At 39.1% G+C, this 27715-nt stretch overlaps 1 protein-coding gene across 6 annotated transcripts in view; it reads right to left on the bottom strand.

The window, feature by feature from the left end:
• The window catches only part of Greb1l (GREB1 like retinoic acid receptor coactivator), a 264690-nt gene that overhangs the window by 57097 nt on the left and 179878 nt on the right, over positions 1 to 27715 (bottom strand). For 4 of the 6 annotated variants that reach the window (XM_046438512.2, XM_046438513.2, XM_046438514.2 and 1 more), the window contains 9 exons: positions 25763 to 25891; positions 22999 to 23115; positions 22061 to 22180; positions 20867 to 21004; positions 18522 to 18707; positions 14354 to 14680; positions 13145 to 13273; positions 12440 to 12574; positions 9785 to 9982 (listed from right to left, as the gene is read on the bottom strand). In XM_046438512.2, the coding sequence (XP_046294468.1) occupies positions 9785 to 9982; positions 12440 to 12574; positions 13145 to 13273; positions 14354 to 14680; positions 18522 to 18707; positions 20867 to 21004; positions 22061 to 22180; positions 22999 to 23115; positions 25763 to 25891 (1479 nt within the window). The remainder of the gene's footprint in view (positions 1 to 9784; positions 9983 to 12439; positions 12575 to 13144; positions 13274 to 14353; positions 14681 to 18521; positions 18708 to 20866; positions 21005 to 22060; positions 22181 to 22998; positions 23116 to 25762; positions 25892 to 27715) is intronic. The other 2 variants (XM_046438515.2, XM_046438516.2) reach the window with 1 other exon arrangement.

The raw sequence follows: 27715 nt of genomic DNA, 5'->3' as shown, positions 1-27715 counted from the left end.
CCCAGGGGTCTCGCTAAGTTGCTGAGGTTGGCTTTGAAATTGCGATCCTCCTGCCTTAGCCTCCAAGCTGCTGGGATTATAGGCATATGCCACCAAGCCTGGCTTTGCTTTCTATTTGGAATGTTACAGAAATTGAAATGCTAGTGCAAAAAAATATGTGTATACCCTTCAATTAGATAACCAATTTGTACTATTTTGCTACATTTGACTTTTCTCTTTGTCATTTTTGTATTGTTGTTATTGAATAATTTAAATAAATAACATGTGCCATAGTATTTCACCCCTTAATCCTTCAATATGTATTTTTTATCAGAGCAAAGAATTCTCCTGTGCAAGTATATTATCATTATCACATCTATGGAAATGAACTAACATCAAGTACCAAGTCCAATACACAGCCCGAATGTGTGGTGTTCCACTCACTGCCCTCAAACTTTACTTTTCATTTTTAGGTTGAGAATCTGATCAAGAATTAAGCAGTGGCTGGGGACTGAGGAGATTAGGGAGATGTTGGTTAAAGAACACAATATTTCAGTGTGATAAGAATAAATTCGGGAAGTCTATTGTATAACATGATGATCAGAGTCTCACAATATAATATATACATGAAAATTACTGGGAGAATAAATTTTTTGAAGTTCTCACCACAAAAAACCTGTGAAGTAATAGATATCTTAATTCGTTGGTTTAGCTCTTCCACCATATATACCTGTATAAGGACATTGTTGTGCACCATAAAAATATACAATTTGTTAATTTAAAAATAAATAATAATAAAAAGGGTTAAGGTAAAAACAAATAATAATAAAAAGGGTTAAGGTTTATACTTGGTTGTCATGTCCCTTTATACTCCATAGTTAAAACAGCCCAACAAATTCCCTTTCCTTTTTCTTTCCAGTATTTCACAACACTGCTGTTTTTTAAGCCTAGTCTGTTTTGCAAAATGCCACACCATCTGGATTGTCTGGCAACTGCCTGTGATTAGACATGAGTTAAACACTTTGAGCAATTACACCTCATTGGTGACATCATGTCCTTCCCTTTGCACCTAAGGTCAATTTGGTCCATAGCTGGAGATGCCAAAGTTTGATTACTTGGTTGGGGTACTGTCTCCTGCCAAATCTCTCCATTGTAGATACTTTTCCTTTTTGTTTTGGTGTGTGTGTGAGAGTGTGTGTGTGTGTGTGCGCGCTATGCCTCCAGTCCTTAATTGTAATTTTTTTCTTCTTTTGAGTTGTAAATGGACAGAATACTTTTATTTTATTTGTTTTTATTTTTATGTGATACTGGGGACTGAACCCAGTGCCTCACGCATGAGGCACTGGGTTCAGTCCCCAGTATCACATAAAACCCCAGCCCTGTTCTTCTTTGTCATTTTTAACCCATGGAATGATACTTGGGAGACTGCGGATATTTGTTCTCCAGTGACATTTTATCCAGTGGTGTTAGTATCCATTGATGATCCTTATAGGGACCAATAATTACATTGGCAGTAAAAAATAGGGCTTTTCTGGGGCTGAGGCTGTAGCTCAGTGGTAAAGCACTCGGCCCTCACATGCGTGAGGCACTGTCTGATCCTCAGCACCACATAAAAATAAATATACTGTGTTCATCTACAACGAAAAAATATACATAAATTTTTTTTAAAAAATATGGCTTTTCTCCTCTACATTTATCAACTGGCACTCTTTTGTAAAGCAGGGTTTCCCCTCACTTCTGCCCCTTTTATTTCTCAGCATTACTTTAGGCTCACAGGTTTTTAAAACAATTTCAATAGGTTACAATCCACTGCCAATGTTTCTTTTGATACTCAAAATCTGTAAATTTGTAGAGTAAAATACCCTTCAAGCAGGTTTCTTCGTCCTTTTAACCTGTCCCCAACAATTCTGAGTATGTTCTCACTTTCTGATACAACAAAATATCCCAGACTTGTCTCCACCTCAGAGCTGGAACAGTGGGGAATGGTATTAGAAGCTAAAATCTGGATGTGCTCATTGATGCTGGGATGTCACTGTTTGTAAGCTCTTTTGCTGGACAGAGATAAAAAAATATATGAAGTCTTCTTCAAATTATGAGTTCACACTTACATCTCCAATTTAAATCTACAAGAAACATTCCTGGGACAGAGGTTGTAGCTCAGTGGTAGAGCACTTGCCTAGCATGTGTGAGGCACTGGGTTTGTTCCTCGGCACCACATAAAAATATGTAAATAAAATAAAGGTATTGTGTCCATCTACAACTAAGGATATTAAAAAAGGAAAACATTCCTTACTTTTCCCCATTCTATATTTGAGACTCCCTTCTTGCATGTGAGAACCTTAGTTTTCATAAAAATAGTTTAAAATGGTCACTATCACTCCCAAACCACTAACATACTAATTATTTGCATTTTTTTTGTGCTTAGGTTATAACACATTGATAATGTACAGTAGGAGAACTGTGTTCAAAAGTTCCCTGAATTAATTATTTTGCTATGAGGCAATGTTATCATTGTAATATGCAGTTAGATTCACATATTTCTGTTTGTATTCAATTTTAAGTCTGCTTTACCCCCATCATTTTAATTATTTAATTTTTAAATAAGTAAATGATTTTTAAGGATGAAAAGTCAAAATTATAAATGAAGTTATACTCATTCTTTTCCTGTGACTTCTACCCCAGATTGATACAACTTTTTTCCATTAGTTTCTGGGTTAGCCTTCATGTTTTGTTTTCCAAAAATAAGCACAGTGGATGAAACTTGACAACATTATGTTAAGCAAAATTTCTGAACTCAGAAAGTAAGGACCTGTTTTTCTCTCATATGTGGAAGCTAGAGAAGAAAAAGAAAGGTGGGGGGGTGGGAGTTCTTGAAAATTGAAGGGAGATCAGTAGAGGAAAGGACTGGGGGAGGGAGGAAAGAAGGAAGGGGAAATTCTTGGGAATTGGCCAGATTACTTTGTTGTAGCATGTACATGTACATATACTTAACAATGAATTCTAGCATTCTGTATAATTATAATGCACCAATAAAAAATATGGAAAAGAATAAGCACAGAGGGCTGGGAATGTAGCTGAATGGTAGACAGCTTGCCTAGGGTACACAAGTTAGATCCCCAGGACCTCAAGGCAAAAAAATAAAAATAGGCACAGAGAATCTGAAAATGGTCAGAAGTGCTGAGAAATGGCCAGTCTGATAAAGATCACTTTTGTTCTGTTTTCTTATTTATTTAATTTGTTTATCACAGTTCTATAGGATTAAATAGAAGTTTATTTTCCAACAAAGCATGAAAAAATCTGTCACATTTTCCAACTACACAATAAAAAATAATAGATTTCAGCCGTTCCCACCCAGGATACCAGTGGTGGTACCAGGAGGCTCAGCCAAGTCTTCCTAAATACTAAATCCTACTATTGACATGGTTGGGAACTTAGGAGGTATCATTGAGTCCTCTTTTATGACAATATGCAACTCACTGAGTCCTATAATGGCAGTAGTAAGGAATCACTGTTCCTAAAAGGTTATTAATCTCACCCTCAGGGAGCTGCCAAAAGATGGAGTCCCAGTCATGGGCATCCCTGAAGAAATAAATATCCATCTCTAAATGTCCCTAACAAAGACTCCAAGCAGCTAGATTGCAGCTATTTGCCCCCGCCTCACCTTTTCTTTACTGAGAAGCTACAGAATCCAAATGTGTTTACAGAACTCTTGAGCATTAAACTGTATCTTCTTTATGGAATTAGAGAAAAAACAATATCATTTCCTTTAAGGCCATCCCTCTAAAACATTAAAGAAGCAGCAATTTTTCTACAAACCAGGGACCTTGAAGGGGAATAAAACTTAGAACACGTGTCCCTTAACTTGTGAGCCCCAGTGCCATAGGCCATGAAAGTGGAAGATCTGTCTGACCAGCAGCCAGAACCCATCACTAGAAGGAGTCAATACAGTCTGAAGTCTACAAAAACTAATAAGAAGCAGCGTGCAGTGGCACACTCCTGTAATCTCAGGGACTTTGGAGGTTGAGGCAGGATGATTGCATGTGTGAGGTCACCCTCAGCTACTCTGTCTCAAAAAAATAAAAAGGGCTAGGGATGTAGCTCAGTGGTAGAACACCTCTGGGTTCAATCCCCAGTATCACAAACAAACAACAACAACAACAAAACAAACAAACAACTACCAAAAACCTGGCATTCTACTGATTAGGGTACCTGAGGGAAGACGCACTCGACCTGTACAAGAACAACATTCTAGACACACGCACTATATACAACTCCAAAATCCTGCATACTGATAGATACACATAATGCCTACACACTGAAGGTCTGCACTCTTGACCAAAGCTGATTTCTGAAACATGTTTTGAATGAAAAAAAATTGTTTTTGCCTGAGGATTACTCCTATGCCTATCTGGGTTTTAAAATGTATTTTAATTTAACATTCAACTCACAAAATATTACAAAAAATTCATCTCAGCAAATATTTATGAAGTGTCTGCTGGGTCATTGCCCAGATAGATAGACATGTTGCCTGAATATTCACTTTCTGGCTGAAGAGAAAGGTCATTCACTCATAAACACACAACTATAACCCAGAGTGTTGAGTGTCATGGCTGAGAATCTCAGGGGATCATAAGTAGCAATGCAGGATTGCGGAAGAAAAGCTGGGAAGGTTCTAGAAGTCAAAGGACCTGCAGCATTTAAAGGAAGGAATGGAGGTCATATGCTGCCAAAAGTTCAGATACAGACTTAAAAGGCACTGGTCACACTGGGGAGAGGGCCAGTCTGCAGGGTGCTGGGCATAGCGGAGGTGAGGACGTAGAGGTGACCCTGCACAACTCTTCCAGTCTGACAGGTGGCTAGAGGAGGGAGTTGGAAGGTTCAGGAGAATCAACAAAGGCTTGTTTTGTCTTTGAGAGTGAGCAGTTTTAAACAGATGGAATGAGTCCTTGAGAGAATTTGAAGATGGCATTTGAAGATGGCACTGGGAGAAGAGATAATCAATAGCTCAAGGTCCCTGAGAACAGGAGACAGCAGTATGTAGCGTGAGGTACGAGAGCCAGGCTTAAAGAGAGGAGGGCGGCCCTCCCATTGATCGGGAGGAAAGGGAAAGAGAGAGGTGTGTAAACAGGTTTCTAGATTTGAAGGCAAGACATGATTACCTGAAGTTTCTGGGGTTCTTTTCTTTGGGTAGGGGAAGGAGAAAGAGGAAGCATTGGCATTTATTAAGAGAGAGGTTGAGGTGAGAGGTCTGAGTGGGTGAAATGGGGGCCTGCTATAGTTAGGGTGGAGAATGGGAGAGAGATCCAACGAAAGAGCCAAAAAAGAATTAATTGTGGCAACAATTGGAAAGGTTGAATCCCTCCTTCCCCTGCAAAGAGCCCAACACCTTGAGTACATGGCAAAGGAATCTGTGGTCTGGAACTGGGAACATGTGAACAGATGACTTCAGCATCCAGCAGGGTCTAGCACACGTCGAGGGGGAGCAGTGTTTGACTATGAGGAACTGCAGGTCCCGAGCACTAGGAAACTGCCAGGTGGTCCACCCGTAAACAAGCAGATATGTTCAGTTATGTTTGTACGGAGAAACCTCTGGTGTTTCTCTTCTATCCTGGCATCCTGAGACTTTTCCCTCTCTGAATCTTGTTCCCTGCTGTCTTTATCACTGCCCAATAAATATTCTTTTTTTTTTCTGATGAAATTTTAGGTGATCAACAAAAGAATATAAGATTGACGAGAACAAGAAAATATATTTTAGAAAGTAAGAATGCCTTCCTCTGCCTCTTCACTTCCCCTCCTAATCACTGCCACTTCTTAAAACTCTCTTATGTCCATTTGGACAGAGTAATCTACCTGTATGTCAGCAGACAAAACATATCTCTCTGGCTCTTTTATATTCATGTACGTGTTGAAGCACCAAATTCATTCATATTTCCCTGAGCACGATAAACGACACCCTTCCACCCAGCCCCCAGCTGGATACTGCCAGACCTGCTCCCATTTGCTGAATGCTCCCACCTGCACCATTTGAAAGCAGGGAGGACTAGAATACAGTCACTAATATTTCCTGTATTCCTCTCCCCATCGTGAACAGAAAATGGCTTACATTTTGATTGCATCAGTATCCTAGAGTTCTATGGGATGTGGAGTCTCCCTGAATGAGAAGAATTATGCTATAAATGCAGATTTTTAAAAAAAAGACCCTGAAACAAAAGCATTTCCTGCAGTCTGTATTAAATAATCCTTCTCCATTGCTCACCCCAGCAGATACAAGCCTACTTTGAGCAAGCTTAAAAATGTTTATCCTGTTGCCTTTCTCTTTTCACCTTGGAATTCCTTCCATAACATTTTCTTTTCCCTTCCCATGCTCCCTCCCTTCTCTCCTTCCTTTCTTAATTAGAATTCGAGTTGAGGTATCAAATGTTTCACTTTAGTGCTGGGTCTGCAACAACACGATGGTTTCTATTTTCATCTTTTTACTTTGAGCCACACACGGGCTGCCAAGGATGTGCCCTTTCTAGGTGACCTGGCAGCTCTTCCCTGCCTCGTGCTTTTCCCAGCAGGCTGGCTGCCTTCTTTAGGGAAGGAGGCAAAAGGGACCAGAAAGAAGAGACCATGGACATCACTTTTCCCTCTGCCCATTCCTTTCTTCCCCCTAGACTTCCATTCAAACATCAGCAGAGCACCTGATGGTGTCAGGCCCAAGAGAGACCCTAACTCAGGCATGAGGCATCCAACAATGAAAAAAATGGTCCTTGCTCACAAGGGACTGCCCTCTGTGACCTCAGACCAACTAAGCTCTCCTCAGTTGACATGATAAAATTGAAACCGAGTCAGTTGATTTATTGGGAAGTCTTTCTGTTTCAAGAGCTTGATAGTTAAGAAATGTTTTAATGAACAATTTCTCTTTACATCTTTTTTTTAAATATATGACAGTGGAATGCATTATAATTCTTATTACACATATAGAGCAGAATTTTTCATATCTCTGGTTGTATACAAAGTATATTCACACCAATTCATGTCTTCATACCTGTACTTTGGATAGTAATGATCATCACATTCCACCATCATTAATAACCCCATGCCCCCTCCCTTCCCCTCCAACCCCTCTGCCCTATCTAGAGTTCACCTATTCCTCCCACGCTCCCCCTCCCTATCCCACTATGAATCAGTCTCCTTATATCAAAGAAAACATTTGGCATTTGTTTTTTGGGATTGGCTAACTTCACTTAGCATTATCTTCTCTGTCTCCACCCATTTACCTGCAAATCTTAACATGTGTTTGGGTCTTTCTCTTCTGTCAATTGGTAAATGTTCCAAGAAGGTATTTAATTATCAATACAAATAAATTTTGGTGCAGTTAAAACATGAAACACTATGTATTTTTTTAAGAATGTTGCTTACAAAAGCTTTTCATGTCATGGAAAAATATGTACACTACGATGTCACAAAAAGATACAGGCAGGGAAGACAGGCATCAAATGACGTATTAAGTCATTTGTTAACAATAAAATATTTGCAGTGGTTATCCTTGAATGGTAGAATTACAAATGCTTATTTTTTTTTCCCTGTTGGGGATTGAACTCAGGTCTTGAGAGTTTTAGTCACACACTCCATCACTGAGCTCTACCCTCACCCACAAGTGTTTAAATTTTTCTGTTATTTCCTTTATTTTTCAAAATAAAACCATAATTATTTTTCTATAATAAAATGAATAAAGTAATTTTACAGATAAATACAAATGACTATTTTTGTGCAAAAATTTTAGCATGTATGCCAAAGTTAGATGTGAATAATTTTTAAAATACGTTTTGCCTGAAACTTCAGAGCCCCAGCTTATGTAAGTGGTTAGATTCTGGTAACTTTCTAAAGGATAACATCTTTTTTACCCCCAAAAAACAGTAATTTTATTTTGCTCACCAAAGTGTGGGGTAGGGACTCGGGTATGGTTGGGGTAACAATCTTAATATGCCTATTTTAGAAAAACCTGAGAGCACTGAGAAGGGAAAAGGAAAGACCTACACAACTGTTCCATCTATCAGAAATACAAGGCTTTATTTAGGGACTTGCATTTATTAGGAAAGGTGAAAGTGCAGGTCACCTAGAGATTATTTCAGGAAAAAGCTCTGCAGTTGATTTTGTCACTCTGAACAGGTGCTATGATGTGTTTGTTCAGATATGACTTGGGATATCAGATCACAAACAGGAAGGCAGTGAATGCCAATGGGTGTGAGTAAAACAGCTGAAAGAGAAGGCACTGCCTCCATGTATGGAAGCAGAAACCCCAGAAGAAATGAAAGGTCTGGCTGCTGGTTGGTGTCATGGAAGCCCATTCATTTCCCACAATGGAGGATGTTGGCATAAAGAAAATGCAAAAATGGCCAGTAGCTGAGAAAGCGTAGCATCCACTCTTGTTTCTGGAGAGGAGAAGGCATTTGACCTTCTCTTGCTTAATCACCTTCGGTCATTTTGTAACTTGGCATTCAGAAATTTAGACACTAAAAGAAAGATTGCTTCTGGACTTCCAGAAGTTGTTGGCAAGACTCTCCATGTGTCAGTCATGACCACCAAGAAAGGTTCAAGAGAGGGGGAAAACCTATTTTCAGCTTCTTGAGCCTCTAGAACTAACAAGGGAAGATTTCTTATATAGCCACACTACTCAAAGTGTGGTCCTCTGACCAGCAGCACTGGCACCCCTTGGGACCTTGTTAGAAATGTAGAATCTGGACCTTCCCCCAAATACACTGAAGGAGAATTTCCATTTTAACAAGATCCCCTGTTGTGATTTGTATATAAGATAAAGTCTGAGAGATACATTATAATAGGTGTGCAACATACAAGCCAAATTTTAAGCACTTCTGAATTTTTCTGCATCCTATTTTCAAATATATTGAAAATTAAAAAATTCTTTAATGTGGACAAAAGATTCATCCTCCAGCTAAAATCTGTGTGTGTGTGTGTGTGTGTGTGTGTGTCTCCGGTTAGGGTAATCAGAAGCAACTTGACATTCATAATTTCCTTTTCACACCTAATTTACACAGGCTAGCATTTTTCAGCTGTCCAAATTTTCTCAACTCCTATGGTTTTCCTGCAACTCTAAGCAAATTTTATTTTTAAAAGGGATATTTCTTGCCACAATCTTGTAAAACTTTTGCTTCCTACTTTGTACTTTAATTTTTTTTTTTTTTAGTTGTAGGTGGACACAATACCTTTATTTTATTTATTTATATGTGGTGCCGAGGATCAAACCCAGGGCCTCACACGAGTTAGGCAAGCACTCTACTGCTGAGCCACAACCCCAGCTCCTAACTTTGTACTTTTAATAATGAGACTTCTCTTTGATACACAGAGGAAGGTGCTCTGGTTTCTATGCTGAAAATGTGCTAGCGATATGTAAAATGTCCATGAATCTGCCTATGAGAACCTGACCTGTGGGGGCAGAGAAGGAGCTCAGATGGCACCAACCCCACCATCCCCACAGGGCTGTCCTTGCCTTCATAAATTTCTCTTCATAAATGAATGACCAGATTTCCAGTCCCACTGATTACATCATAGATTTAACAGTATCTGGGAAACATGCCCATCAATTTACCCTTGACCATGAAAGGAAACAGGAAAAAGGTCAGAGTACTTTGAGGGAAAAGTTGGAGATAAACTCAAAGTAACACTTAATGTGCTTTTATGGTTTTTATTACTGAAAAACATTGTAAGTGTCCTCTAAACAACTGGATTAAACAAAAGACAGAGGTCAAAGGAAATCCCAGGATGGACCTAGAAAGAATCCTCTCCGAGAGTTCACTCTTACCTGATTGTCGAACCCGTTGAAGAGTTTGCTGGACCAGAACCTCTGATCTTGGGACGATGATGATGAAGTCTACTTTGCTGAAGTGGCCGAGGTCCAGGCTCTGGCTGCCACTGTCTGCAATAGCACACACCTGGGATAAGAGTTTTCTGGCAACCGTAAGCTGTGGTTGATAAATTTGGAAGGTTTCATTATCTAAATCTAAAATTAAAAAAAAGTTATAAGAATAAGATTAATTTACTTCTGTGATAGCCACTATGAGCCATAAGGGGACATAACACACATGTTCTATTGCCAAGAATTCTCACTTGCTTTTCTCATTCACTATGAGTTTTAACAGATTTGCCTATTTTCTCCCTGAAAAGCTGGCTGAGAGGTGTGTGCTCAGGAGTTGGATGTAGGAGTTTTGCAAATGTATTATTTTAAAATTGATGCACTGTCTTGCAAATGCCTACTTCAGTATCCTTTCCCCTGGCTCAGAGATGGTGGAGACAGACTGCACTGTCCCAGCTGGAGCCAGGATTCATCTGGAGAAAGGAGAGAGTTTCCAGTGTTTTTAGGAATCTGAGCACAGGCCAGTACCCAAGCCCAGCTCAGGGAAGGAGGTGATGCTGTAACTATGATAATGCTGAGTTCCTTTGTGCTTTTCTGAATGGCACCACGGTAAACATTACCTCTTTAGCAAGTCAGTTGCAACACATTCTGAAATTCCCCTTCTGGTGATCAGACAACTTCGGTCATGCAGACATGACCCTGACCTTTCTTCCCACTAGACTTAACTTTGCCAGTTCTTGTGACCTGGCAGACCTAGGTGGTGTAGTCAATGCCAGCACTGACACCAGTACTATCTGAAGAGACCTGACACATGACAGCCAGCTGGCCTCTAAACAGGTGATACATTACAAAACATTGTCCAGATACTCTATGCATGTCAGTAGCTTTTTTTTGCCAATTATAATCAAGCAAGTAATCTCTCATATGCACACATGCGAGCGTGCACATACACACACATTCTGAAAGAAACAAGCTTCATCAGCTTTTTTTTGTACTGGGGATTGAACCTAGGGTGCTTTACCACTAAGCCACATCCCTAGGATCCCCCTTTTTTTTTTCTTTAATTTTTAATCTTGAGAGAGAATCTCCATAAGTTGCTGAGGCTGGCCTTGAATTTGCAATTCTGCCTCAGCCTCCCAAGTCACTGGGATTACAGGCGTGCGCCACCACAACTAGTTGCCAAGTTTTGTTTAACGGCTGCTTTTTCTCAGGAACACATGTAGGCTCTTGGAACACAATCATAAGGCCCTAATTAACTTGTGCTCATTAATGTTTTCTAATAGCAAATTGCAATGTAGCTGAGGCAGACAGTAGTCACAATACCCTACCTACAATTGCAAGTGAAGATTGATACAGAAAGAACCCACTGGCAAAGTTCAAAGCTGCAAATTTTAATAGTAGGGTTGTGGATGTAGCTCCATTATAATACATTGCCTACCATGCACAAGGCTCTGGGTTCAATCCCCAGCACCAAAAAAAAAAAAAAAAAAAAAAAAATTTTTTTTTACCCACAAAGACTACCAGTCAAAACAGGTCTACAGGCCTGTCCTTCAATGTGGTCAGACTAAAACTTCCTTCGTTCATTTCCCACGTTGGATGGGCAGGAACTAACATACACACAAATTTATAGAATTAGCAAAGTTTGCAGTTTGCTTAATTACTGTGAAACAACATTTCCTAAACGGGGAACTGAGGATATGCACCTGGGGGTCTGTAAACAACCTGAGAATTTTTAAATTCTAAACTTGTTAACTTTTTGTTAACCATTCAAAACAGTTCATGTAAACACATTTTGGATCATCTGGATAGCTGCTTTCTTACCAAATACCATCCAGGACTCAAAAACACTTTATGGTCTGTATTTGTACTTGTCTTTTGGACTGAGCTGATGCCAAGCCAGGCTGCTTTTACTGCCTGAGGCAGTCCTCACATAGAAACCCAGGGGAGGCCAACTCCCTGTCAACAGCATCTGATGAGGGTCTGTTTCCTTTCATTCTTCCTCTAGTTCTTTTTCCTGTCTTTTTCTATGTTGTCCCTGTCAATCAGTGAATTGGGGGAAGGAATTCAATCTAATGACCCACGGCCTTGTCCCAGACTCTCAGTCCCCCCTTGGGCCCCACTGGCAAGGCAGCTGATGGTGCTGGTATTGCTGCTGCCTTCCAGGAAGGCCTCCCTCTCTCTGAGATAATGTGGGTTTTACAAGTTAAAGGAGAAGTGAAGGAGCAGGAGCCAGGGGCCCTGCACAACCTGCAGTCTAGTTTCTTTCAAGCCGTTCTTTGAAGCCCTCAGCAAGTACAACAACTCCCTGGGCACAGCTGGTAAAAACACTGAGGATCCGGTGAATCTTCCAAGGAAAAAGAGACCATTTGGGGATAAAGTATTTGGTTTTAATTTTAAGAAAGTTTTACTAAGAACAAGGCCTTTGATCCAGGCCACGCCAGGGCAAGGCATTTTTAATTTGAACCTGATTTACCATGTAGACAATGAGGAAAAAGCCCTTTCATGGTTGATGAGAGTTGAGAATGCCTCAAAACCCTGAGTGACTGAGCTTCAGTAATGTCTGTCCCAAGGACTGACTCCCTCCTCAGCCTGAAGTGACATTACCCAGATTTTGCGTGGGAATCATAGCAGCAGCCTCCTGAGGCGACACACATTCATTAAGATCCCCATTGAAAGGGGTGACCACACTGTCTCCTCTTCTTTGTTGCATTTTTTCTAGCAGCTTGTCCAGGTCATCACCTATGTCAAAATAAAGTGGAGATAAGAAGGTTACAAGAAGTGAAAGGCTTGTATGGTTTTTATCTGTCTCCCAAATTGGGTCATTAAGATTTGTGGGTCAGCCAGCAATTTGTGTCAGAGTTCATACTTGGCCATCTCTCCATGGAGTCTCTACAGCAAGAGCTGCCCTCCCTGGTATTTACCTTGTGGGTGTCCTGCTTACAACTGACATGCTTTCTGAATAGGTTGTATCTCTCTTGACGTCCATAATATTCAAAAGCAGGAAGAATGGAATTATTCTGTCTCCACATGACATATCAGAAAACTTGAGATCCAGGGAGAGAGAAACTTGCCCAAGGTCACTCAACAAAGTCATGGCTGAGCTGAGGCTTTGATTTTAGTACTGACTGTCCTTTCTCTGGACCCCATGCTGCTTCCTGTGGTGTTAGTCACAAAATACTGAGGATAAACCATTCCAAATGAAAGATCAGCTGGCAAGCTTAAGCTCCATCCTCATCTTGACAGGCTAAGATTTAAATTCAATCACACAGCAAGCGGCTGGCAGCACTGCTGAATCTTACCACCACTCACCTAATGACGTGGTTTTGAAATGTGATGCCAGGAAACTGACCTTTCCTGTGATGAGCTCATAACTAATTTCTTTCAAAAACTCACTTGTGGTGAGCATGCTCTCTGCCAGAGCCCGGGACTGATGCTGACCTGAAGAAAAGAGGACAAGAGATGACTCATCAATGGGACAAATGATCACTGGAACATTACTTAAAATAGCCGCAATGGGAAACAACTAAAGCGTTAGCTATAGAGACTTGGGATAAGAAAATCATGGTATGTAAAAAGATGTGGACAATTAAGCAGCATTTGAAATGTCACTCCGAGGACTACAGATAGCCTCAGAAATGTTTATAATATGATAGTAAGTGCTGTTGGGATAAAATGATGTACTTTATGTTTATCACTGTGAAAATGTACATATACATGCATTTAAAGACTAGGGAAGAATATGGAGAAACCTTATAAAACTGTGTGTTCGCATAGTTGTAATAAACATTTGTCTTAAAATATAAACTTCCATTATTCTTGCAAATGAAAATGAAAAAAAAAATGAATATATCACGCTGCCCGGTGAAGCTTTCAAAAAAATACATATAACACAGAAGATAGGCAGGCTGACAGGTTTTGCCAAAGTGAGGGTTCTTAGCCACTGTGATCAGAAGAGATGAGTGCCATTCAGTACAGAAAGGCGAGAAGCACAGTTTAGTCCAAATGGCTACACAGGGTGGTGCCTGATTTAAAAATCAGCACAGAGGGGCAGGGGGGAAAAAGACTGTACATTTTGTAATGTACTAACTTTCTGAACATCTTTCGAGTTGATGTTACAAAATAGACTATTCAGGGAAGAAGGGAATGCATGAGCTAAGTTTCTGGCAAATTTAACTAACTGGCATTGACCACCTGTGGCACTGGCTTTATCACATGCTAGGGTGGTAACATTTCTAAAACCTTTTAAGGCAGAAGTTACATGAGACAACGGTATCTGTTACTAGGGTGAGCTTTGACAGAAGGCTCCCACAGGAGCAGCTGACAGGGGCACTGGCCAAGTTGAGGGCGACAACACTTGCTCTGAGGAAAAAAGGAAAAGTTAAAATTAGTAGGAAAAATCCAAGTGAAAGCAATCAACTAGCAGCTGATCACGTCCATACCTGAAATACCCAATGACTATTTTTCAAACGGATGGATGATTAAATGATGCATTAAACAAACAGACAAAACATGACTCACCTAACACCACTACACAAAATTCATTTCCTCTGATTTTCGATGTACAAATTGCCACAACATAATCTGGTAGCTTCTGGTAGTGTCTCATTTCACTGAGAATCCTCAGTGTCTCTGAAATGCCCTCCGCCAAAGAGTTTTGGGTCACAATCACATGAACCAGATCTTGAGACACGCTGGCAATTAATCTAGCAAGCCAGGGGAGTTGTCCTGGAGACACAGGTATACATGGGGCGCCCATCTGCAGAGCTCGCTCTCTCAGAGTAAACTCCTGCATAGCTTTGAGCATTATTTGCTCAAATTCTTCCCTGAGAGGTATCTGATCAGGACCTATAGTGAAGAGAATTACAGCTAGAATTATAAAAATCACAGGTAGGAGAGAGAAACACCCACCCATCCACCATTCTGCAGTTCTCCTAAGCCTACTGTACTTGGCAAGTAAACACCTCTTCCTACAGTGGAACCACATATAGAGCCCCTACTATTTCCCATGTGAAATTTCTTCCTCTGATGGCCTCAATTTTTTTTAAAAAATCAAATATCTGTTCTCCTTTATTCTATGTCAGATTTCTATTCTCCTTTATTCTATGTCTGATCTTCAAAAGAGAATATACAAGGAGAGAGAATTAATTCTATTGTATGCCCAGGGAGATGGGCATTGCAGATAACATATTTTTGAAACATATTAACCTTGGCTTTGTGGAAATTGTTAATGACCAATAAAACAAGACGCCAATCTGCTTGTTTATAATCAAAGTTAGGCTCCATAAATTTCTCATTTTATTCCCAGGCACTTTGAGAAAAATGTTTTCATGTATTACCTCTCTATTTAATTTTGACAATACTATCCACAGGAAAATTCATTATTTTTCATTCCAAAATTATATGTTAAACAGTCTCACACTTTCCCCAGATAGGGAATGCTTTCATCATCTAGTTATTCTTCTGCATTCTGGATTGTTAAATGTGGTATTTGGCCTCTTCCACAGCCTTAGAAAAAACAAAGCTTATACTGCAGACTGGTAGACCCTGGAATTCAGGGGATTTTGTTACTTATTCTCTTTAGAAACTCAATCAATCTTTAGAACAAAATAAGCAATTCAACATTTGACTTCCCAAGAGACACAAATAAACTAAGATTTCTACATTTACTTTAAATTAAAACCAGTGACAGTATATTCACTCCTGGTATTCTGTCATTTCTTTTGTTGTGTGAATCTGAGATTTGTAAATGGGCTCCTGTAAGCAGACAGACTCCTAAGTGTCTGTGATATGAGACCAAGCATTAACTTCAGAACCTGGGGCTAAAATTCCCCTAGGAAAGAATATAGAGATAAGAGCCTAGACTTCTGTTTTGGAAGAAGGAAACCCTCAGAAATCATTTTTTCCTATAATGACAATTAAGTGCCCTCTTGGCCCTGCCCATCTTTTCTGGGAAAATAAGAAAATGAAGGGTTTAGCAATGTTTTTTTTAAAGATAAGTGAAGTTAAATTAAATATTATACATTTAAAAATAAATAATTTAAACCAGGTGCCATGGTACATGCCTGTAATTCCAGCTACTTGGGAGGCTGAGACAGGAGGATAGCAAATTTGAAGACAGCCTCCACAACTTTAGTGAGACCCTGTCTCAAAATTAAAAAAAATAAAAGGGGCTGAGGATGTAGTTCAGTGGTAAAGCACGTGCCTATCATGTGTGAGACCCTGGGCTCATTCACCAGTACCACCATCAAAAAAAAAAAGTTTAAAAAGAAAAAGTAAGTACATAATTTAAATTGGAGAATAGAAACAGTTTCTCCAGATTGGTTGGGAGCCAGGGAGAGACAGGAGAGTAGATGTTTCTCTTCTATACATAGAAACAGCAAGTAAATTGTAATGCTCACATTAAGTTTGTTTCTGATGTCCTATCCAAATACTTGATAGGGAGAGAAACAAACAAACAACATCAACAACAACAAAAACCAAAAAACACCCGGGAGGGCTGGAGTTGTAGTTCAGTGGTAGAGCACTTGCCTGGCATGTGTGAGGCCCTGGTTTCAATCCTCAGCACTGCATATAAATAAATAAATAAATAAATAAATAAAATAAGGATCCATTTACAAATAAAAAATATTTTAAAAAAACACCTGGGGGGTTCACAAGACTTCTGATCTTCATTCAGCTTTATCAAACTGGCATCACAGTAGTGGTCACTAGGTACATACACAGCAGTCAACTCACAGAGGTTAGATCTGTCTAATTATATCAAATGAAGGGAAGGTGGTAATCCATTTAAAACTTCCTTCCACTAGACTATATGACAGCTCAAAAGCAGGTGGCCTTGTCTACAATTCCCTGATGTTGCTCATTGACAACCTGAAGGCTCAGAAGCCCAGTTCATACTTGTGTCTCTAAGACCCTTTCCAAACCAGGATTGAGTGGCATGTTCTATTAGAAAGCATAACTAATCTCAAATATAAAGGCATTGTAGGAAAATAAAATTATCCAGCATATTTTTTTATCTTCAAATTCACTTTTGTGGAGTTTTGATGGAATTATCATTAGGAACTGGAGAATGAGGGAAAATTCATTCAAGTTTAAATGAGGGAAGAGACTCCTTAGAGTGAAATCCTTGCTTCCAATCATCAAACATCACTACTTCATCCTTGCCCTTTACAGTAGACTGCAGCAGCCTTTTCTCCACTTTTTGCAGACTTGATAATTATAATGTTTTTCCTTGAAGTCCTGGCATCTCCAGGAATTTAGTGAGTGTAGCCCGGGCTTCAGTTCTCACAGCTTTTTGGACAGAACAACCCTAGTAGGAAAATACCAGGTTCCAACAGACCCAGAGCCCTCCAACAATCTCTGTTTTGCTGATTTCATTATCTACTTCAAAAGATTTCAAGATTGTGAAATATCAGAAACATTTCTTAAAAGTGACTGTAGTGGAAAGGCCTGTTCCTTCTGAAGAATCTTGCTTCTTTTCTTTGTTACCTCTAAGAAATTGGGCTACTAAAGTATCAAAAACTGTCCTTTCCAAAGTGTGGATTTTTAAAAATGTCTATAATCTATGGCAGGCTGGGGCTGTAGCTCAGTGGTAGAATGCTTGCCTAGCATGCACAAGGCCCTGGGTTCCATTCCCAGCACTGCAGGAAGAAAAAAATATATATACATATATATATATATATGAAAATAAAAAGTATGTATAATCTGGGGCATATATGAAATTATTCTTGCTGCCTTCTCAAAACCTCTGGAGAAAAATTATTTTGAAGGATTCTAGAACAGCTAGTTGAGAGAAAAATAAAGCTTAATGTACTAAGTTTAAATTAAAAAAAAAAAACTATTCTGGCTCACTTAAAATTTTCCTAGAAAACCGTTTATCCAAGTACTTTATTATATCTTAATACCAGAGTATTTTTAACATAAAATGTTCATGAAAGTGCACATGAAATTTTTCACATGGAATTTCACATTTCAAACATTTTTCCAAGGAAATCAGTGGTTTGAAATCTCTGGATGAGGCAGAAAGATTGCAAGATTGCCTCAACCACTTAGTGAGACCCTCAGCAACTTAGCAAGACCTCAGGAACTTAGAGATACCCCCTCTAGAATCAAAAAAGGGATGGGGATGCAGCTCACTGGTAAAGTGCTCTTAGGTTCAATCCCTAGTACACCTACAAAAAGGAAAATATGATAGGACTACATCAAAGGGGTGTAGCAGGAGGGAAAAAAATGGATGTGGGGCTGTGCATAAGCAACATAGAAAGGCTACGTGAAAAACTGGAAAATAATTGTCAAAGACAATGGCTAAGTTTGCATCTCAGATGGCAGCTGTGCTTTCAGAAAGGTGGCCTGGCCAGATTCCTCAGGAGAAGTGAGCCATAGCACAGCCCTAGAAGGTTCTGCCTACATCAGAACTTTGGAGCTCTCTGGAGCATTATGAGATTGGACACTAGGTGGAGCAATTCATTTCTTTTAAGTCTCAAAGAAATAAAGGGAGGGAGAGGACAAACAATGAAAGGAAAGGGGAAGTCATAGAGGGTGGGGTGGAAGGAGAAGAATGTTAGAAGTGAAAGAAGGAAAATAAGAGATAGTGTGTGTGTGGGGGGGTGAATGTGAGCAAGGAAACACTAAAATACAAAAAAGTATAAATACAGTCACTAACAAATGATCATCAAAAATAACTTACCTAGCCGCACAAGATACTGTATCGTCAGAAGGATCATGTTTTCCACGCTCAAGAGTTGGCTGCCAGTCAACCCTAATTGTTCCAAATCTTTGTTTTCCAACTGTGGAATCTTATAGCAATTCACAAGCAGGGGACTCACAACAATGTCACCAACATTTCCATAGAAATAGGGTAAAGTGCCATAACCTGTCCCAACAGAAGCAGGTTCAGTATTTGTTTCTGGGGTCCAACCAGGACCTCAATGAGGAGCAAAGATGCTTAATGAAATTCCCTGTTCTCTGAGACGGCTATCAAGCAAATCACTCAAATACAACCATCCTAGGAAATGCACTTGAATGCTCCAAATTCTAATTCTATATCAAATCAGATGAACACAAAGCAAAATACACAAATTGCATTATCTGTTTCCCACAGAAGGGACACGTTAATATATTTCTGCCCTAGAAGACTGATGATTTTGCAAAACATCTCTATATCTTTGTAAAACTGAGACAAAATATTTTCTGATTAAGTTCCTGACCAATATTCTTTTCAGATGAGAAAACAAATAAACAGGGGCTGGGATTGTGGCTCAGCGGTAGAGCGCTCGCCTCACACGGGCAGGACCTGGGTTCGATCCTCAGCACCACATAAAAATAAAGGCATTGTGTTATGTCCATTTACACCTAAAAAATAAATATTAAAAAAAAAACAAATAAACAAAGAAGCTACAATAACATGTTACACTTCCTGAGGTTTGAGGGGGAAATGTAAGCTAAACTTGCTCATCAACAGCAATAGTCTGCCAACAACAAGTACTTAGAAATTCTTATTCCTTTGCTATCTTAGCAATTTTGGTTAGGTTTTCTTCCTGAATGTCAGTACACAGCTTCAAGTTATCTTAGAAGTAGATAAAATGAAAATATGCCCTGTTCTAGTGATATGGCAGAAAGGAAAATTCCTCTGAGACTTTCTAAAGAAAGGCACCAAAGAGGCCCCACACTCTCCGTATCTTTCCAAGGCTTAGTTGCACTATGCTAATATTCAATAGGAACTTCCTGACCCATGTGGAATTTAAACAACTGGGATTCCCTCAATGCCTGCAGATCCAGGATTAGTGGATAGGGTAGCCTGATAAAAGTCAGGGCTTGAAGCAAAACCAAGTTGGTGGACCCAGGCCAACCAGAAGAACAGATAACAATTCGTGTAATCACATTCACCTGTTTTATCCTGGAGGTAAAGCAGACAGAATCCTGGCCTGGCTAACCTTGCCCCAGCTGGGGGACTTTGGATGTGGGTATGGAAGGCATTTAATTAGTTCTGGAATCTAAGGACCCCCTGCATTTCTTTCTTTCATTTAACTTTCTTTTAGTTGTAGATGGACACAATATCTTTATTTATTTATTTTTATGTGGTGCTGAGGATAGAACCCAGTGCCTCACATGTGCAAGGCAGGTGCTCTACCACTGAGCTACAACCCCAGACCAGCCTCTGCATTTCTATACCTCCACTTACAGATATCCTTGAAGGGCTCAGACTTTATAAAGACAGTTTATAAAGAACGGATACAGATGTAGCTCAGTAGTAGAGCACCATAGAGAACCATCCAGGCCAGAAGTAACAAGCCTAGGTCATAAAGAGAGCCAGATCACAGAAAGGTAACTCCAACACCACTACTCACTGTGCCCTATGGTATGTGTTGACCAACTTGCCCTATGTGATGAATGGTTTATCAAAACCATGGTTGAGTGCCCCTGAGTTCAATCCTTGGTACAAAAAAAAAAAAAAAAAAAAGACACTGATTCATAGATGATTCCCTATGGTTCAGACTTATAGTTGTGGGGCTTCTTGGTTCTCTTGTATGAGGTATGGTTTCTTTCTCTGTGGTTTGGCTCCCTTTGAGGGTACTGTCCTCTCCCCATCCTATCCATTCTTAGCAACCTCCAGGACCCAACTTAGACACCACTTCTGAGTAGTCTTCTCAGACCCCTCCAGAGAGAAGCAAACCCTCTCTCCTCTGAGCTCTTGCAGCTCTTGGTTGTGAACCTCTGCCAGCTCACTTATCCCAGTGTGTTGTAATGTTATCCCAGTGTGTTGTAATGGCTGTTTACTGACCCCAGTGGTTAGTGAGGGGTCAGACTCCCCCCACTACACACTTCTCCTTGAGGGCAAGAAGGCTATGCCTTATTCTTGGCTTGTAATCACATATGTCATAGAGCATGAAGAAGCTGACCAATAAAAACTGAAAAAAATCAATAGCAGGATCAATGAATACACTCATGAATGCATGAATAAATCAACAATGAAATGGAGAGACATTCCTAGACTCCAGAGGACAGAAGCAACTTGGAATTCCTTCACCTTACCTATCAGAATTACTGGTCTCACTCCTGAGTTACTCAGCAGGTTTTCAGGAACAATTACCGTTTCCCCTGCAGGAATGGGCCGAGGTTGTAAAATTCCAGTTAATGGGGTCTGTGGAACTGGGGCAGATAAAAGGGGTTCTGGAGAAAAAAAAAGTTGTTTGACAAGAAGGATTAGACATAAAAACTAAATGAAATACAAAGGAAAACAGTGCAATTTAAATACTTTTACTATAGAAATTTTAGAAGTCTAATGTTTTATTAGTTTTTTAAAATTAAAGTAATTCATGTATATTATATAAAATTAGAAGAAAAACAAAGGGAAGGATAAAAAAATCAACCATGATCATACAATCAGGCGATAACTACATTTAGTATTTTGGAGTTTTCCTTCCAATTGTTTTGTTCCACATGCAATCTTTTGGATTATGTTTTGGATTTTTATCTACCCACCCGTCCAATTATTAAAGTCATATTTTTGCCCACTGTGTAAATTGTGAAAAGAATAGAGAAGGAAGGAAGGTAGAAGGATAAATCATCATTAGTCAGTACTACCGAGAGGCAAACCACAGGAACATGGTGGCATAATTCTTTGTATATATAAGATATCTCTATTCAGTCTTTAAAACTATTGATTTAAATGAACTTAAAATTTTAAAGGATCCCACCTCTGTTTTAGGATCAATCTACCTAAAATGGCCTACTTGGTACCACAGGGTTGACAAATGTTTTTGAATGTTTAATTGTAGATAACAAATGGCCATGGATATCCAATGTTTGGATAGTAAGAGAGCGAGCCAGTTGGTTTTTCATTTTCTAGCTATGGATGGAACCATCCAGGCCAGAAGTAACAAGCATAGGTCATAAAGAGAGCCAGATCACAGAAGGGTAACTCCAACACCACTACTGACCGTGCCCTATGGTATGTGTTGACCAACTTGCCCTATGTGATGAATGGTTTATCAAAACCATGGGTTAAAAGTAAACCAGAAGTTGAATTAAAATCAGTAGTGATGGTACCTGTGTTTGCAGGGAAGGTAGACATAATGAGGACAAAATTTTAGCTACGATCAAGATCCTTACAAATTATTGAAATATGATTGATTGAAGAAATTTATCTTCAGGGAAAGAACAGGAGTAGAAGATACCTCTGCTGATTAAAAAGAAACTAAAACCCATTTTCTGTTAAATTCTTACCAGGTCTTGAAAGAGGACGAATTGTAGGAACAGGTGTAACTAAACCAGGTTGGGGGACAGGTGATCCAGGGTACCATCCCCGGTGTCGTTTCTTTGGTGGTCCAGAAGTGAACATGGTAGCTGAAGACAAAAAGAAAAGGCCTTGTCCTCAGCAATGTGGAAGAAAGAAAGAGTGCCAAAGTGACATAGCATCTTTACTTTGCTTTACTCAGAAGGTCTAAGTCAGTCTGCTATATATAAAGATGAAATTAGAAAAAGCCACATTCATACCAACATCACACTAACAATACCTAACATTTGTATGTGGTTTTACAGTTTACTATCTTGTGCAGATTATTTCACAATCATGTGGAACTTTAGGTCAAGTACTGTTACAATCATTTTGTGGACAGAGGAAGGCAGGCTCAGATTTGCCTACACTTTAGTCAGAAAAAAAAAAACTTGTTTTTTTCAAATGCTTTCTTTTACATCAGTTTCAACATTTACTTTCCAGTTAGACTCTAGTGTAGAATCACCAAGATATTTCATTACTACTGTTAACATCAATCGTAAACTTTCAAAACACTGTATGATAAGTAATGCGAAAACTCTAATAGAGTGTGTGCTGTCAGACAATTTATCATTCAAAAACCTACACCCTGTGTGGTGGTACGTGCCTATAATCCCAGCAGCTAAGTAGGCTGAGACAGGAGGAATGCAAGTTCGAGGCCAGGTCTCAGCAACTCTGTAAGACCCTCAGCAATTTAGCCAGACTCTCAGCAACATAGTGAGACTCTGTCTCAAAATAAAAAATAAAAAGGAGTGAGGATGTAGCTCAGGGGTAAAGCACACCTGGGTTCAATCCCCAGTACAGAAAGAAAAAAGGGAAAACAAAAAACATGTAGCATTTCTACCATAATTAATTGCATCATTTCAAAACCCTAAGATGGGTGTTGTACCTTGGTCTGCAGATGTGTAGCTAGGTCTTGGCGACAAGGAGTAGTTCCCTGGGCGGGCTGGAGTGGAGCTGGATGCACTGCTCTTCCCTCCATGGCTACTGTTCCCATTTGCAGCATCTGTAGAACAGGAGAGGCTCCTTTTAGAATAGAGGCTGGCAAGACACTGCTACGTGTGAAGCTGCAAACATCTGATAGATTTCCTGCTTGAGGATGTGAAGATTCAAGGAAACCTCACTGATAGGATTCAGCTCAGTGGCATAAAACCAGTGACAACCACCAGAGGGACACCACCATTAACATTAAACATCACACATGTCAATTAAAAGAATTAATTAAAAAAAAGTCACCTAAAAATAATTTCCTAGGACATAAAGAGATCTTTGAGGGTCATTTCTCAATGAAGTCTTTGGAGATGGTGGGTTGAAAGAAGGGAAAACTGTTATTTGTTTTATTTTAATTTTGGATGACAGAAAATTTCAAACATATACAAAAGGAGAGAGAATAGTATGTAAACTTCTACATACCCACCATCCAGCTTCACCATGTATCAACACACTGCCCACCTGGCTTCATTTAGACACTCTACCTCCTTCCCCTGCACATACACACATACATGCTCTGAATTATTTTGAAGCAACCCATTTATCATAAAATTTCATTCCATAAGTACTTCTGTATGTGCTGCTAAAAAAACTCTTTAAAAACATAACTATAATATTATTATGCTTAGAATTAATAATGATGGACAATTTCTTAATATCATCAAGTATTTCATCAATATTCAAATTTATCCCAATTATCTTGAAAGAGCTTTTATAGTTGGCTTATTCAAACTGGGATTCAAAAAAGATCTACACATTTGAATTTACTTGATAAGACCCTTAAATCTCTTTTAATATATAGGATTCCCCTTCTTCTTTCTTTTTTTTTTTTGTGGTGGTGCTGGGGACTGAACCCAGGGCCTTGTGAACGCAAGGCAAGCATTCTACCAACTGTGCTATATCCCTAGCCCCCTTCTTCTTCTTTTTTCTTTCTTATAATTTTTTTTCTTTCTGATAACCTAGTAGAATTTCCCATTTTCTGGATTTTGCTGATTGGCTGAACTTTGCTTTGTACTCTGTATTTCCAATAAACTAACTGTTAGATGTAGAGGCTTGATCAAGTTATATTCAATTTGGGTTGTTCTTTGGCAAAATAAGTACTATTATATACTTTCATTATGAAGCACATAATGGCCTCTGTTTGCAATATTAAGAGTGCTCTGTGGGTTCCATAGTTGTCGGCCTAAATCTTGTGTTATAAAGTTGATCAGCAACTTTTTACTCTAATGGTTTTAGCAACCAAGATATTACTACTAATCCATGACTTTCGTTGATTTTCTTAATGCAGTGAAAAACCTAAATTCGGTTTGTTTCAAGCCTGTAATCAAATCAGAAAGTAGGTCCTGTAAGAGTTGTTGGGCTGGACTAGAAACATGAGTGGGCTATGTAATTTATGATGCCTAAGTGTCGAAAAGTTTCTAAAAGTGAAGTTTTGTCTCCTCGTTCTTCTTATACCATTTCTTCTCTTTAAACATTGGACTTTCTGGGATTCCATCCTTGTTTCACAACCCGCTTCACACTACATCTCTCCTTGGCTGATGCTATTTATCCTGATGATTTTAACTGCATGTTGATGGCTCAACCCTATCCCACCAGTCGTGATTTCCCTCTCTGGTGGATTAAATGACTGTTGAACAGCCCCACTGGATGTCCCAGGAAACTCAACATGTTCACACAGTCTCCTCTTGGAGAACCTGTTCCTCCATCTGCATTCTGTCTCAGGTACACCATCTGCCTAGAAAGGTGGATGTCAGCTGAGATCCTTTCTCCTTTATGCTCACATTCATCAATCAAGACCTGCTGAATTTACTTCCTGAGTAGCTCTCCAATTTGTCTCTCCAACCTATTATCACCCTGGCCCAGGACTTCATCATTTCTCACTTTGACTATTAAAATGAACTTCAACTAATTTTCCTACTCCCTGAGGCCTTCTAACATGTTACTGCCCAAATGATTCAGCTCAAGTCGTTCCTTTGCTCCTCAAGTTATAGAATAAAACCCAGGCTTCTTAGCCTGGTCTCCAGGGACTCTGTTTGCACACCACTAGCTAACCGCTTGCCACTTTACAAGTTGCATATTTTATGGTTCTAACAAGTCCAAACTGCTGGCAGATATCATATGATCATGCTATTTTTTTCCCTTTTCATTCTCTTTTCCCTTTAATCGTTGTTTCTGCTGTTCCCTGAATTTGAAATGTCTTCCTTCCACTCCTTGGTACAGTATATATCTTCTCGCTGTGAAACACTAAGTTCCTCGAAGAACTCATTCTTGATTAGTCCTTAAAATGCTAGGCTTCAGCACATTGAAAATATCTTATATAGGCCCATTTCCCTTACTAGGTTACAAGGACATTTGTGGCAAGGCATTATGCCTTATTTGTTTTCATATCCTCAGTTCTTAGATGCCCAAGAAATGTTTGTTGAACAGAATCAAATTGCAGTATCTCTTCTGTGTGCCAAATGTCATTCTGACTCTTCTGGATGGAGCACTGAGAACACAAAGCTTTGTAAAATATTACATTATTATAGACAACCTCACTTCTGTCTTTAAGTGGCAGCTGGAAGCAGCTTCTGTTTTCTTCTATCAATTTGTCAATTAAATTTCACACAAGTCTTTTAGAGACTATGTATTTGCTAAAGAAATATAAGTAAGGAAAACATCACCTGCAGCATAAGTCTTCCCTACAACCTGCAAAGATAAAGCCAGTGGTTTCACAACATTCTTATTCCGGGTCAGGTCCTGAGCGCCACTTAAATTGATTGCAGAATTAGCTGGACTGAGAACCGGCGAATCTTTAAAATGAAAGAGGTTGTTTAAATTAGCAACCATTTATATGTGCAGGAATGAAGTTACTTCAATAAGGATGAATTGAGAAAAAAAAACAGATTATAGGATTTCAGATCTTTCCTTGAACTATTCAGAAATTTTGGAATAATAGTTTCTCTATATTCAGGCTTAATTATTTTTTATTCAATGAACACTTAATACAAGTCACTATGCTGGGTACTATTCTAAGTACTTCAAGTATATTAATTCACTCAATCCCTATAACAACTTTATGAGTTGATTAACATTACAAAACTGTCAGAAATTGAAGATAGCTCAAGGTTTTCACATCTTTACGGAGTATTATTACCTTAGGTAGCAGAAGTCAGTCAAGGTCAGATGCTCTACTATCATTATGTTCCATATCAAAACTATCTTCATACTTCTCTCAAAACTACGTTATAATAAGATATATTTATCTCTATTAAGATGAGTTTTTAATTTGAAAAGTGTCACACAAAGTAACTCATTGCAATCTAGGAGAAAATATTTTTCTCTGAAGGAAAGTTACTTTAGTTTTTTGAATAAACTAGAATTATTTATTGCAATCGTAGGTATATCCAAAAGAAAGCTTTTATTTGGATTCACAAAATAATTCATCATAGAAAAACTGCATTCTATTTCATAGACAGACAAGTTATAAGAGTGAGAAAGACTCAAGCCAACTGGAAATATCCTTAATAAGTAAAAACAAGTCCCTGACGTTACTCTGGCAGAACAGCTAGATCAGTTAACCCAGTATAATGTCCAAAGGGACTGTTTAAATACTCTAGGAGTCTGAAAAACAAAGTCCCCTAAGAACACGGTACTGATGGTGCTACATTAGAAGTTATAAAAAAATTATTAGTAGTAGTAGTAGTACTAGGGATTGAATTTAGGGGCACTCTACCACTGAGCTACATCCCCAGTCCTTTATTTTTAACTTTGAGACAGGGTCTCTCTAAGTTGCTGAGAGTCTTGCTAAATTGCCAAGGCCTTAAATTTATAATCCTCCTGCCTTAGGCTTCCAAGTCATTGAGATTACAAGTGTGCACCACTGCACCTGGCTAAAAACATTATTTTTATTCTACAACATATCTGACTCATCTTTTCATAAGAACTGAGAAGTAGGAAATGGTCCTCTATTGGCTCAGAAGAGTTAATGTGCCTCTCTGAGGGAGCAACCTAACAGAGGGAAAGCTTTAAGGTCCACTGAAAGAACAGTGGCTACTAAGTACATATACAACACTACAAAGTAGCAGGAGGCTGAACATGGTCCCAATTTTCCACATCTTAACAGATGTTTAAAGGACAGGAATCCCAGGCAAGATGGCTATGCTATTACACAGCTGGTCAGTATGTTTCAGGCCACAATCATGTTGTTTGGAATAAGACTGGTAGCTTATTATACTAGTTTATATCTACAATTTTAGTAAAATCCTAACTAATAGTGCAAGTAAACATATAAGCAAAATCCAGTTGATGAATTACTAAGTGTGGTACTATAGTTTGAATATGAAGTGTCCCCGAAAGGGCTCATGTGTCAGGCAATCCAGGAATACTTGGAGGAAAATTATTAGATTACCTAATCAGTGGATTGATGTATTAATAATCTAAATGGATTACTAGGTGGTAATTGTAGTCAGGTGGGGCAAGGCTAGAGAAGTAGTAGGTCACTAGGGGCATGGCCTTGGGAGTTCTATTTTGTCCCTGACTCCTATCTCTCTGTTTTAACAAGGATAACATAAAATGTTGATATGAAGAAATAAATATGAATAGTTGGAAAAATCCTGAAAAATAAGAGAAAGAGG

Source organism: Marmota monax, unplaced genomic scaffold, assembly GCF_021218885.2.
Source record: "Marmota monax isolate L192 unplaced genomic scaffold, Marmota_monax_Labrador192_F-V1.1 WCK01_AAM20220418_F8-fsc00232, whole genome shotgun sequence".
Classification (NCBI taxonomy): domain Eukaryota; kingdom Metazoa; phylum Chordata; class Mammalia; order Rodentia; family Sciuridae; genus Marmota; species Marmota monax.
This window is presented reverse-complemented; position numbering and strand designations above follow the sequence as displayed.